The sequence below is a fragment of the Endocarpon pusillum genome, assembly GCF_000464535.1.
Source record: "Endocarpon pusillum Z07020 unplaced genomic scaffold scaffold4030, whole genome shotgun sequence".
Taxonomy (NCBI): Eukaryota; Fungi; Ascomycota; class Eurotiomycetes; order Verrucariales; family Verrucariaceae; genus Endocarpon; species Endocarpon pusillum.
In genome coordinates this window covers 13,417-26,773 of record NW_006916387.1, presented here as the reverse complement: position 1 = coordinate 26,773, position 13,357 = coordinate 13,417, and the positions used below count along the sequence as shown (strand labels likewise).

General features: G+C 43.1%; 3 protein-coding genes across 3 annotated transcripts; 2 read left to right on the top strand and 1 right to left on the bottom strand.

Moving 5' to 3' along the window:
* Positions 1–4,922: 4,922 nt before the first annotated feature.
* EPUS_09200 (uncharacterized protein) lies at positions 4,923–6,611 on the bottom strand (the record flags this gene model as incomplete). The annotated part of the gene is made up of 4 exons (XM_007805088.1): positions 4,923–5,003; positions 5,061–5,540; positions 5,600–5,980; positions 6,030–6,611. 4 exons carry the CDS (start codon positions 6,609–6,611, stop codon positions 4,923–4,925), a joined length of 1,524 nt encoding a protein of 507 aa, XP_007803279.1.
* A 2,397-nt stretch (positions 6,612–9,008) lies between these two features.
* EPUS_09199 (uncharacterized protein) lies at positions 9,009–11,062 on the top strand (the record flags this gene model as incomplete). Its single annotated transcript, XM_007805087.1, has 2 exons — positions 9,009–9,129; positions 9,186–11,062. 2 exons carry the CDS (start codon positions 9,009–9,011, stop codon positions 11,060–11,062), a joined length of 1,998 nt encoding a protein of 665 aa, XP_007803278.1.
* A 486-nt stretch (positions 11,063–11,548) lies between these two features.
* Positions 11,549–12,028, top strand: EPUS_09198 (uncharacterized protein; the record flags this gene model as incomplete). The annotated part of the gene is made up of 1 exon (XM_007805086.1): positions 11,549–12,028. The coding sequence occupies one exon, from the start codon at positions 11,549–11,551 to the stop codon at positions 12,026–12,028; it is 480 nt and encodes a 159-aa protein (XP_007803277.1).
* Between the last annotated feature and the right edge of the window lie 1,329 nt (positions 12,029–13,357).

Sequence of the window (13,357 nt, the reverse complement as noted above, 5' to 3'; positions counted from 1 at the left end):
TGTCCTATTTGCTACTAACATAAAAGGCTATAGCGCTTACAAGATTTATAAAGACAGTTCTGTTATTAGTGTTAGCCTTATCTAGATTAGAGTTAAGACTAAGGCTCTTGTCAGCTTTATTAAAGAGAGGCAACTTAAGCTCTACTTTATAATATTAATAATACTAACGCTGTTCTTGCATAGATTTCTGAAACCAAGTCCTAGCCTTACTAATATTATTAGAGCTAACTTTAAGGCTATAATATTAAATATTCTCTTTAAATAGCTTATTTTTACAAGTATTGTATTATTTCTATACTTAGTAGTTTTCTAGCTAATATATCTTATTTCTCTTATAATTCGGCAAAATATTATGCTTAGCTAGTTATTTATAGCCTAGAATAATATTATAAGAGCTAAGGTCAGTAGCTAAGAGCAGGATATTAGCAAGAGTATAGCTATAAATCTAGGTTATAACAAAAAATAGATGATTAATTAGCCTGTTAGGCTAATTATTAAATCTAATTAATAAGATAGCCCTCTTCAGAAGAATAAGAGGGATATTAAACTATTAAGGGGCAGCCTAAGTAATCTTCTTGTTGATCAGAATATACGTGTTAGCTTTACTATCTACTAAAGCGTGAAGATAAAGAACCTTATTATCTGTACCCTTAAAATCAAATGCTACAATAAGAGATAGCCCTTTGATGAGCTAGTTAAGCCTGATAAGTACGCTCTCATAATAGCCTAAGGCTGCAATTTCGCTTAAGGCATCTTGTTTTCTGACTCTGCAGATTCCTTATCAGGGCTAAAGGACTTATCTCTAAAGTCAGATTCTGCCTCTTTAATCTTACTAATATAAAGGTCAGGGCAGTCAGGTTTTACATAGCCAGGCTTGTTACAATAAAAATAAGTTACTGTATCATCCTTCTTGAAACCTACACGCTTTAATTTTGAACCAGTAGCCTGGCCAGGAGAAGGAGTAAAAGAGCATCATAGTGGGCCTGCTGTCAGGGCTAAAGGGAACGGATACGCCTTATCTGGCGTAGTCCTGGCTTCTGGGCGCCTGGTGTCGGGCCTCGGGCTGTTGGGTCAAGCACGGTTGCGGATTCGCTCTTCTTCTCTCTCTTTTCTACGAATTAGTATAAGCCGGTTCTCTTGCTCCATAACCCAATAAGCCATAGTGCTAGCGTCGTAGAAAGTCTGATCCCCTATCTCGCAAAGGAGTTCGGCGGACATCTTTTCCTGCAGGTCCTCATACTAATCCTGGCTAGACTTGCTGATCTGTGACGCTAAACACGTGAAGTCAGCCCAGAAAGCGTCAAACAGTCGGTCACTCTAGCGTAAGGCGGCATAGGCCGCCTTAGCACGTTGTCAGCGTAACGTGTTGCTTTCTCTGAAGGCTTACTTCATGATGGCGAAGATCTCCTCAGGCGTCTGAATAGGGTATGGTAACGTTGGTTTAAGGCGCTCGCAGATGTGGTCTCTAGCAAGGCCCTCTACAAGGCTAGTAATAAATCTCATAACCTGTAAGTCATCCTGAAAGAAAGGGCTGACAAGAGAGCGAGTCTTATAAATCCAATCTTTGACTAGGATATCCTTAGGGCCGCTTAGGCCGCTAAAGGTCTTAGGAGTACTCTTGCAGAGATCTCTGATGGCAGGAGGCAGGAGAGAAGTTAATTTAGGGGGCTCTGTGCCGGCTCTCTTGCTTTCTGGCTTATAAGAGCCAGTCTTACGAGGGCGATAATTCTGCGCTTGTGTCAGAATAGGCCTCAGAAGAGGCGACAGGAAGAAGGTTAATAACGGGTTTGAGGTACGCTCTACTTTTGGAAGAGGGTCTGTAGAAGTGGCCTTCTATCATAAGCTAGCTACTGTCTTTACATATAGATTAGAATATACAAAGGACATTAAAGAGGCAGGCGCCTAACGCGTAGACACTTAATAACAAGTCAGCTACTTTATTAAGTTAGCAATTTGCTCTTGTAAAGTTATATTTCGTTCTTATAAGGCTGTATTCTGTTTCTCTAACTTCTGGCTAGTAGTAGCAAGCTATATAGTATACTCTGAAATTTAGTAAGCTAAGTTAGTATTAGTATTTACTATTTTCACTAGCTCTAAGGCGACCCTTTTAGCCGTCTAATTAATCAGAGCTTATTCTTATACTCCTTATTGTTGTAGCTTAGCTAAAATAACATTAATATCAGATTAAAGATTAACTAGTATAATTATTCTTAGCTAAGCTATTCTGGCAAAGGGATTAAAAAGGTTAAAAGATAAGATGAAATTAAGATAATTATTCTTAGTAAGAGGAATAAGGTTATTAGTCTTATCTAGGCTAAATAAGTCAAAGGCAGCTGTATTAAATATAGTCTGAAGGGCTACCTTTATGTTTTTGCGTATTAGTAACTAGTTACTAATTAGTATTATTATTATTAATATATAACCTGGCTCTAATAAAGTATTATGTAAGTCAAAAGAGAAAAGGCGACAGGACCTTAAAAGGGATTATAATTATCAAGGTAAAGAAAAGATTAGTAGCCCTTTTAAATAGGGCAGCTGTCTAACAGCTCTAGAGTATGTCGACCCTATGTTTATACTCTGCCTCAATTACAGAGTCATTATATATATATGTACAAGGCGCCCTGTTCTTTTACTTGCTAAGTACAAGGATCCTGCTTATTTGAATTCAGAGGTCCGAATCTCCTTGTCTTCTTTAACCTCGTCAGGGGCACAAAGGGTATCAGAGGGGCTTGCTTTAAACTCGAGTCTGACCTTGAATATCAACACTAACCTAGAATGAGCTGGCGACAGGTCTAGAGATACAGATCTCTTGCAGTCGATAGTTTAACGACCGTTTCTAGTCAAAGAGCAGTCTTAGGATAATGTCATGTGTCACGTTAGAAGCAGGCGACGAGTGCGCGAGATCTTCAGCCCATGTTGAGTGCTATCCTAAGACTAGAGAGTCGACGGTGAGGGCCCTAGGGTCGCTTCTATATAGCAAGCATGCCCCTTACTAACGTCTAGTGCTAATTAATACCCGGCGTTCTAGCGCTAGCAAGCGATAAGCATAACAGCTATAACATATCTTATATTCTTTATTAGTAGCCTTTAAATTTATCTAAATAATATGCTTTAAGCATCTTTTAAATTTGACTAATTATTTATTAATTAAAAGATTCTGTAATAATTTATATATATTTAAAGTTATTATTTTATAAAAATAAGTAATAAAAGGCTTAACTTTTTTATATTATTAATTATTAGTAAGAGGCTCTAGCTTATTAAGTTTAAGATATCTTAAAATCTGCTAAAATCTATATAAAGAAATATATTTAGTAATTAACTAATAAGAATAGTCCTTCTTCTGATTTTAATAATAAGCTAGATCTTTTTTACCTAATTATATATTAATAAGAAGTATAGTGCTAATATAGCCTCTAATATTTATAATAGTTATATCTTTTTATGCTTACTAATTTTAATTAAATTCTTAAGATCTCTATTTAAATATATATTTATTTATATGTTTTATAATATTTATAAATAGCTTTTTTAAAATAAATTAATAAAATAATTAAATTAGCTTAAGTTTATAAGTATAAAGTTTTAGCTGCCCTAATATAAATAGGATTAGAACGTTTAGTTTTTTTAGATAAGATTAATAAGGGCTAATTTGTTTAACAAGAATTTTTAGCTTTTCTGACTTATTTTGAGTAGATTTAACTTGTATTTGCTATTCTTTCTTTTCTTTTTTATGCTATGTATTGATGCCAGAGCGTTGAGAGCTGTTTTGGCAGAGTAATTGACGTCGCTATTTTGATTGAGATGCGTCGTTTCCAGCAGATAAGGAATATTCTTCATTAGATATCGGTTTTTGCTCGCTTGAAGTTGGTACCGTAGGTGTGATAGGCCGCAAGGAAAGTACTTGGGATAGCTGACTTTGCGTCTGATTTTCTCGCGCTTTTCGACTCTGAATTCGAGCTCTTTTGGGTCGAGGGCAGTCCTTGGCTAATGGAGCAGCTTCAATAGCATCAATTGGTCCTGAGATCTCCTCTTGGTGGTGCTTTTGAGTCATTTGGTATCTCTCAATTGGTACATTCCTATCCTACTGCCCCTTTGGGGGTAAGAGATTTAAGGTTAAGGTTACGGGAGCTAACCTAATTCGGTAACACTAGTAGCTGACACTGACCAATCAAAAAAATGTCAAATTTTATGCCAGAATGGTGGATAGGCTATCCACCCAGTGTTACAAGAAATGAGAAATTCAGTCTTGTCTCGATTGAACCGCTGTGGGCCAATGAGAGTCGAGAGATGGTAACACCGCAGACCACAACAGGCAACTTGAAGTTGGCCGAAATTGCATCTAGGCTCACGCTCACAATTGCTTTGGACATCCACACACGTTGTTAATATACTACGGGTACAGGCCTAATTTTTGTACCCCCCCCCTGGTCAAAATATCTTACAAACATGTTTTTTACACAACCCACCTGCCAGCATCCCTGTCAGCATTGCGTCACTATTTTGCACGAATTTTGCTCATCCTGCAAATGCTACTCATCTCACTCTGTACGCATTCTACTAATTCTGCATAGATACTAATGAGCTTGATGATAAGATGAGCTATAAGCACTGCTTCATGGTATATTATGTCTTCTAAATATCTTACAAAAGCTGCTTCAGTAGATACAGACAAGATGTCAAGCAGTTAGAGGTGTTAATAGAATGTAAAAACTTGATTTTAGAGACTAATCTTATTTAGGCCATAATGTGGACGACTATACCTAATTGTATGTAGTATGTTTTGTACGGATACTAACATTTTCAGCAGGGGGGGGTACAAAAATTAGGCCTGTACCCGTAGTAAGCGGCCCTCTTTAGGCTGGTAGGAGCCTCAAAGTTTTTTTCTCCGTTCTTCAACATTGATCCAAGCTTCACCTTTCCTAGTTCTCTTCTGCCTTCGCGTCTCTGACGGGCAGCTCTGACACGAAGATTCTGAGTTCGAGCGGCATTAAGAAGCCTCCCTAGGAAGCATCAGTGCCGCCTATGAAAATGCAAGAAGACAATCGGTGAGCACTTACCCGGGTCCATTTAATCTTGTAATCTGGAGCGACATGCCACTTCACCCGTCGGACTAGTTCGAATAGCACGATTTTCGTCTCAAGAACGGCAAAGCCTAGTCCTGGGCACTTTCGATTATGACTGCTAAATGGGATAAACGTGCCTTTAGCTGTTTCTTTCCGCATGCGTGCAAGGATCTCGTCAGAGGAATGGCCCCATCGCTCGGGAATGAAGTCCCGTGCGGTTGGGCCCCACACATGCTCGTCGGTATGAACGCCGTATGCGTTATATCCTACAATAGTACCTTGAGGGAGGTCGCCGATGTCGCCCAAACGACAAGGCTTCTGTGTTCGGCGGTTGACAAGTTGAGAAATGGGAGGATAACACCGTAAAAGCTCGGCCACGACCGCGGTAAGATAAGGAAGCGCGCTAAACGACTCTTCCGTGGGATCAATGATGTTGCTATCATAGACTTCTGTCCTCACTTTATCTTGTACGCTCTGAGTATGATTAATTAGGGGCTGTTCAACTCATCACAAGAGAGAGCTAAATTGCTTACCTGATCTGTACCCAACTTCCAGAACAAACTATTGAGCAATTGTTGTGTGTTTTCGTACCCAGTCACGAACATTAATTTGAGATTGCTCCTAAATTGATGGTCGCTGATTAGTTTCTCATCAAGAGCTCGCTCTAAGCTATGAATGACGAGTTCATCTTGAGAATCCAACGGTTTTTTCAACTCTAATTTACGTGGGTTCTCCCGGACGAGATGGCAGAGCAGATCATCAAGCTCTTTCATAATAGCGAATGCGCGTTTTCTCGATCTGAACAGCCATGGAAATCTATCCAGATCTGGGAAGTGGAAGTAAAGAGGCTTGAAAACGGTCCGAATAATCATAGCCGCCAACTCATCGATTCGAAGTCCAGCTCGATCAAGAGTCTAATCTATCAATTAGAAGAGAACACTTAACAACTGGGCTACTACTTACACCAAGGTCTAAATCCAACAAGCTTTCTCCCATGGCCGCAAGGGTGAACCTCTGAATCAGAGGATCCACTAATATTCCACCGTCAGGCCCGTCTGCCTGGGTTCTGATCAGTAGATCGATGAACTCTCTCGACTTCTCTAATAGCAGTCCCGAATGGTGGCGCGTTTTCTGCAAACCCGGTTTCATAATCGAAGCAAAGAGTCTCCACTTGTCCCCATGTGCAGCGAGCATATTATCACCAAGTAAAGCACTAATCACTGTCCATGGTGCTCTTTTCATATGCCCACTCTTTGCGTAAAGATCCTCATCGCGGAAAATAGAAGTGAGTAGATCCGGCCGAGTGATGAGGATTCTCCAACCCCCTTGAACCCATATCTTAACGGCTCCGTGAGTCTCTAATGGCTTTCGCAGCCATCGGTCATAGATTTCGTCCTGACCCAGACCAGACCAGAGACCTGCTAGAGTAACATAGACAGGCACTGTGGGGACGTTTGGCAGGCCCTTAGGAACATGAAAATACTTATAGACGAGTAATGTAAGGATCATGCTGCCATAGGCAGCATACACAAAGAACGACAGCATAGCCGCAAGAATATAGCAGGATAAACTCAAGAAGCTGAGGAAGACAATAACAGTATGGAATCAATTTCAATTGAGTATTTAAAGCTCGCAGCCATGCCGGAGGATCTACAGAAGGCTGACTAGCAAAAGACTTGTGAGTCACATGCAATTTAAATTCTAGTTTCCGCCAAAAATCAATGAATCATTAGGCTGATCTATGACATGGCCACCGATATTTGAAATAGATGTATAGTATCAGACACACCGCCGAATTTTATCGAGTAGGAGCTACATAGTAAACTTCCTAGATAGTTAGCTGTCAACCTGCTGTGCAGAGTGTATAGAGAAGCAAGTTGATTGATAGCTACAGGGGTAGAGAGCGTAGATCTAAGTACAGTTAGTTGTACAGTACGGAGTCGTGCATCAAAGTAGTCAAACTACGCTAATATTAAGATAAGAGCTAGCAAGTACTAGGTGTAGCTAGGCACTCCAGCCTAAAATATGCAACGGGTAATCCAAGACGTGCCTAGATGGGCCTCAGCACTAAGGGCCCTGTAACATAAGTAGGCAATCATTCAAGAGAAGCCTAGAGTGTACTTAAGTCTTAAGGGTAGGCTGCTACATGGTCCGAGCCTAACCCTCTTGGTCCGGTCCGAGCTCCGAGCCGGTCCGAGCTGGTCCCTAGATTTCTAGGGCTCGGACCGCAAACCCAATGGGGGCTCGTCTTGGCATTTTGTTTTTTAGTATATATATAGTATATATATAATAAGCTATAAGAATACCTTATAAGCTCAGGAGGATTCAATTTCAAAGAATAAGCTTTAACGAAATTTGAGGGTAAATGGAGTAGCTATAGCGCCGATAATTAAGCGTTTACTAGCGTGTTTACTAATTATTATACGGAAGAGGGTGTAAGAAGAGGGTGTAAGAAGAGGGTGCAAGAAAAGGGTGTAAGAAGAGGGTGTAAGAAGAGGGTGCAAGAAAAGGGTGCCAGGGTAGGGCACTCAAACAGAATCACATGACCCTGTTGCTGGCTGTCAACCTAATAATAGTCCGCCGTACCTAAGGTGCAGCGTCGGAGCTTGGCATTCAAATAAGTAATAAGATGGCATTCGAAGACAAATGCGCTAGTCTTCTTCCCCACTCTATACTCAACAGAGGCCGTCTAAATGGGCGGCCCTACACCCTTGGTGAGATTGTCTCATTACTAGTGTTGAGATTCTAATCAGACCCGGACTCCGCAATCAGGGGCAAGTCTTCTTCCAATGAGCAAGCTATTCAACAGGCTCTACATGACTTCCAAACGCGAAAGATCCCGTCGATTCGCGCAGCTGCGGCTGACTGCCAGTCAACCGACACACACTCGCGCTCCACTTGGAAGGAGGCAGAACGTGTCGAGAAGCTCGTCACGAGCAGTTTCTTTTCTCAACCGCTCAACCCAATGTACTTTAGAGATGGATACTTGATTTGGAAACTACGGGACATGCGCCTAGCCACGTTCGAATGTGAGAGATGGTCGTTTATCTCCACGGTCTCAGGTGGTCCTACCCGCTGCGCTCCTCATTGGATTTCTCGTCTTTCACAACACCATCCTGATGCTCACTATAAAGTGATGAAGCCATGCTCATTCAATCTCTCTGGTGTTTGCACCGGTGGGGAACTAGATATGTACAGATAGCGCATGCTGAACTCACAGCACAATGATGTGAGTGCTAGTTGATCTTCCCAACATATAGGCTATGATTTCTGATTTTTCCACAATATGTAGTTTGACATCATCAGACGGGCCTGACTTAAGCCGAGCTCGAATTTCTGCCCATGAGAACGAGCTACTAGCAGATTTTTACCGTTTGCTGAATGGTGATGTGTTGCAACTTGCTCGTCTCCACTCTTGCTGTCCGTGGGGAATACAAGCGGACTTTAGCTGAAGTATCCTTTCTCTGCCCAAAGGTCAAACGTTAATAAATAATGGTCATGTGCTATTCTCGGCATCCTGTCTGTTTCGTTTGCTCCTGCCTTGCACTGATATTTGTTGTTCGTTTCGCCCTCTTATACCGTGCTGCCCCCCCCTTGATAGTTGTCATGAGACTCTTGACGAAGTGAAGCACCTCCATATTGACCTTGAGCTTCACTGTTCTTTAACCTCATCAGAAAAGTCAAACGACCAATCGTTCTTTAAGTCGATTAACTGGTCGCTATGGTCGTCTACTGCAATGGCTGTAGTCCTGAGCTCTGGCCTGACGAGTCATCTTCTTCTACACATGCAACGTTGGTCTATGAGACCTTCAAGAGGCTACAGATCATCCGCAAACGCGGTTGCGTTGTCATTGATGGGAGTAGCCTTGACATTCCCTCGATTGTCGCCGTTTCCAGGTGCCAACCTTCCCCGACATTCATTTTGGAGCCTAGACATTGACCATGAGACTGCTTAGATACAATGCCCATCCTACTCTCGACAAAAGTCCTGCCTTTGCAAAACGTATTGAAGACAGTGTGATATTGCTCAAGCAACTTATTGAAGAAGGGAAGATCATCTATGGTAATTTCACTTCCTGAGATGTGTTATGGGCATTCGTTTGTGCTGATTCATGCCAGGTGTGAATACAGGCTTCGGTGGAAGTGCCGGCACTCGCTCCAAGAAGAGTGAAGCTCTCCAATCTGCACTCCTTCAGCATCATCAATTCGGTATTCTTACTCCCCTGGATCAGGGATTAGCAGCGGCCCATAGTGGCCTTGAATCGTCGCACGCAATGCCACAGCCATGGGTGAAGGGCACAATGCTCGTGAGATGCAATACTGTTGCGCGTGGTCACTCGTCCGTGTCTCTCCATATCATTGAAACCATGGTGGCTCTGCTACAAAACGACCTGATTCCGGTGGTCCCGCTGCGAGGTAGCATTTCGGCGTCAGGAGATCTCTCGCCGCTCTCATATGTCGCCGGTACGGTAGCCGGTAGTCCGGATATTTATGTTCAGAGCGCAACTGGCGTCATCTCCGCAGAGCGAGCGCTCGCGCAACTAAACCTTCCTCCCGTCACACTCGGTCCCAAGGAAGGCTTAGGGCTAATGAATGGGACTGCAACGTCAGCAGCTGTCGGGAGCATTGTTCTATACGAAGCACATCAAATTACCGTCCTTTCGCAGCTCCTCACCGCCATGACTCTGGAGGCACTGTTGGGGACAGTTGCGAGTTTCGATTCCTTTTTTGCTGAAGTGCGGCCGCATCGAGGCCAAATGGAATCTGCACGAATTATACGACATTTCCTGAACGGTTCTCGACTTGCACGAGGCCATCATGATGACGCCAGACAGTCTGCAGGTCTTATCTACCAGGATCGATATGCTCTCCGTACAGCTTCGCAGTGGGTCGGCCCTCAGATGGAAGATCTTCTGCTTGCAAACGAGCAAGTCACAGTAGAGCTGAACTCCACGACCGACAATCCTCTCATTGACCTTGCTGACCAAAAGCCGCATCATGGCGGGAATTTTCAAGCCGTTTCTATAACGTCGGCGATGGAGAAAACTAGACTGGCTCTCCAGATGGTGGGCAAGATGCTCTTCGCCCAGTGCTCTGAGCTCATAAATCCCACGCTCAACAACGGGCTTCCTCCTAACCTAGCTATAGATGATCCCAGCTTGTCTTTCACAATGAAGGGTGTGGACATCGGTATGGCATCCTATATGTCCGAACTCGCCTTTCTAGCCAACCCAGTCAGCAGCCATGTTCAGTCTGCTGAAATGCACAACCAAGCCATCAACTCTCTCGCCCTCCTCTCCGCTCGCTACACTTCTCACGCAGTGGAGCTGACATCCTTCATGAGCGCTTCTTACCTTTATACCGTCTGTCAAGCCCTTGATGTCCGTGTCGTCCAGATTAACTTCTTTCAAGCTCTTGAGCCGGCACTGTACACTGTCAATCAGCGCATCTTCTTGCCCCTTCTCTCTGACGCAGACTTCGACGAACTGAACACTAGTGTCTGGGACCACGTCCAGTCAACTTGGCATCAAACGGCAGATCAAGACTACCAGGACCGTTTTACCCATGTTATCGACGCCACCCTAGCCGTCGTAACCAGAATACTTTTTTTCTCTACCAGAGATACTGGTGCTTGTATTTCACCGGCGGTCCAGAAGGCGGTCGCAAACTGGAGATCGTCAGCGCATAGTGTCCTCTCAGAAACACATACCACAATTCGCACGCGCTTCTTCCAACAGCAAAATACGCCCGAATTCCTTAGCCACGCCACCCGTAAAATGTACCTTTACGTGCGCCAGACTCTAGGCGTACCAATCCACCAAGGATTGATTGATCATCCAACACCGACAGCAGACTGTGCAGCCAGCGGCAGTACGAAAAAGACCATCGGATCGTGGATCTCTATCATCTATGAAGCCCTCCGTAGCGGAAAACTTCATGAGCCATTGATGGAATGTCTTATTGAGACAGGGGTTGTTGTTTCATCTGCATCTTAAACAGTATTATTACTGTCACATTGGTCTATGTTCACCCCCCATGATCCTTTTGCGATGTTCCAATTGTTAGAATCCCTGCGTTTATGATACGTATCTGTTACGTACTAGCATGATGGTACAAGGTCCCCGCATGCAAAACGCACGAAACGCTCTTGTAACTGTTACGCCCTGTTATTTATGGCAGTGAGCATTGCTATACGAATTGAACGCCAAATGCTGTTTCTGAGCTGTTACAGTAATGCGCTTCTATAGCTATTAGTATGAGCAAATACTCCTCTTGATAGGAGTAACTCAATCAAGTGAATTGGCACCTCCGTACGCTGTTTGCTACCATCCTCTAACAGGTTATGAGCCCGGCCTGCCTTCTACTCTATTAAGCGAAAGCTGTAATAGAAATCGATATTCGCCAGAGCCTCGCAGGCCTCATATTACCACTTTCGGCCTAGCCTCAAATTCTGCTGTACCGTACAGCCAAATTCGATCGCTATGGACTCCTCCTACGACTCCTCCTACGAAAAGGCCCGTATCCCTCTTCTCAAGGGTACTGAGGACTATTTCTCATGGTCAAGAGTCATGAAAGCACGCCTGAATAGGCTCAAAGCGTGGAGTCCTATCGTATCAGATCCTCCTGTTAATCGTGGCCGCACAAAAGCCCCTATAACTCTTGCTCGATTTCGAGAGCAATTCGATCAATTGGATCTTGACTTGGATACCAATGGATGGAATCAGCGCCAATGGGATGCTGCTTACGAGGACTACAAGGAAGAGATTAGGGAATTCAACGAGTGGCAAGATAAGGAGAAAATGGCCCTTTCTGAGATCATAGAACGGCTATCTCCTACTGTTCTGACTCGAATGAACAGATACTCCACTCCAAAGACCCTATGGGAAGCCCTCAAGCAGGCGTACGCAGCTCCTCTCATAACAGAGCAACTCCAAGCGCTCCAGAATCTCCTAAGCCTTTGACGCTCACAGTATCCTGATATTCGTCAGTATACTACTGCTTACAAGACTGCGTACGACTATTTGACATACAATCTACGCTTCTCCTGGGATCCAACAACTCTCCTAACTCTTCTTCTTCTCTAGAGCGAAAATAACGACTCTAACTCCTTCTTTAATTAGTCAAAGTTCCTTGAGAAATATAAGAATAGAACATAACTTGCTGACCCTGAGGAGCTCTATACTACCCTCTATAGGCTTAGAGAAGATCCTAAGAAGGATACTAAGAAGCCTGCATCAACAGCGAACATTATGACAGGAAAGAGAAAACGAAATAACACTCCTCAAGGTGGATGCTCTAAGCAACAGAGAACGACGTCAAATTGCTCTGAATGCAGCAAAACACACGCTCTGAAGGAGGGCCAAGTCTGCTGGTACAAGCACTTAGAGAAGGCGCTAGAGGGATGGCAGAAGAAGCACCCTTACCTCCTTAATAAATGACAATCTACAGACAGAATAGAGAAGCCAATAGAGGACCCCTAAGCAGAGGGAGCTGACAAATCAGAGGGAGTGTTAACTATATAAGCTATACAGTCAATAGCTCTGATCTCTCTCTAGCTGAGAATCAATAGATACTCGATAGTAGAGCAACGCATTATTTTACGCCCTATAGGGAGCTCCTAGCATGCTACTCACATGCTTCTATAACGGTATCCTTAGCAAACTCATTTAGCGAATCTACAGGCATGGCGAATTCAACCTATCTCTTAATAGTATGAATTTTGCACTCAAGGATGTTATCTGCGTACCCTCTATCACAAGGTTAACATTCTGTCCACCAACAGACTCCTAAGGGATTATGATATCTCTTATACAAATGCCGCAGGGCACTGCTTATATAAGTAGGAGACTCTACTAGCTCGCGCAGATGCCTCAAACGGCCTATTAATCATCTCTATAGGAGAACAGCCGCAGGTTTTCTATACAGAATCAAAACCTAAGCTTATTTCTATAGAACTGGCTTACAGACGACTTAGGCACATAAGCAAGGCCCTTGTACGCAAAATAATTAATCAAATAACTGGCATATCTATTAGAAAAGCCGACTATAAGGCTTGCAATAGCTGTGATATAAATTAAATAAAAGCAAGCCCTCTCCTAAAGCAGGCAATAAATAGGCGCTCAGAAACTCTGCTTAAAATAGTCTATTTGGATCTAATAGAGATGCTTATGCCCTCTCTTAATAATGAATTTCTATATCTCCTTATAATTATAGATAATGACTCTTGATATACATGATCCTATAGTCTTTACAAGAAGTCTATCAAAGCTATATAGCCTAAGTAGCTTGCC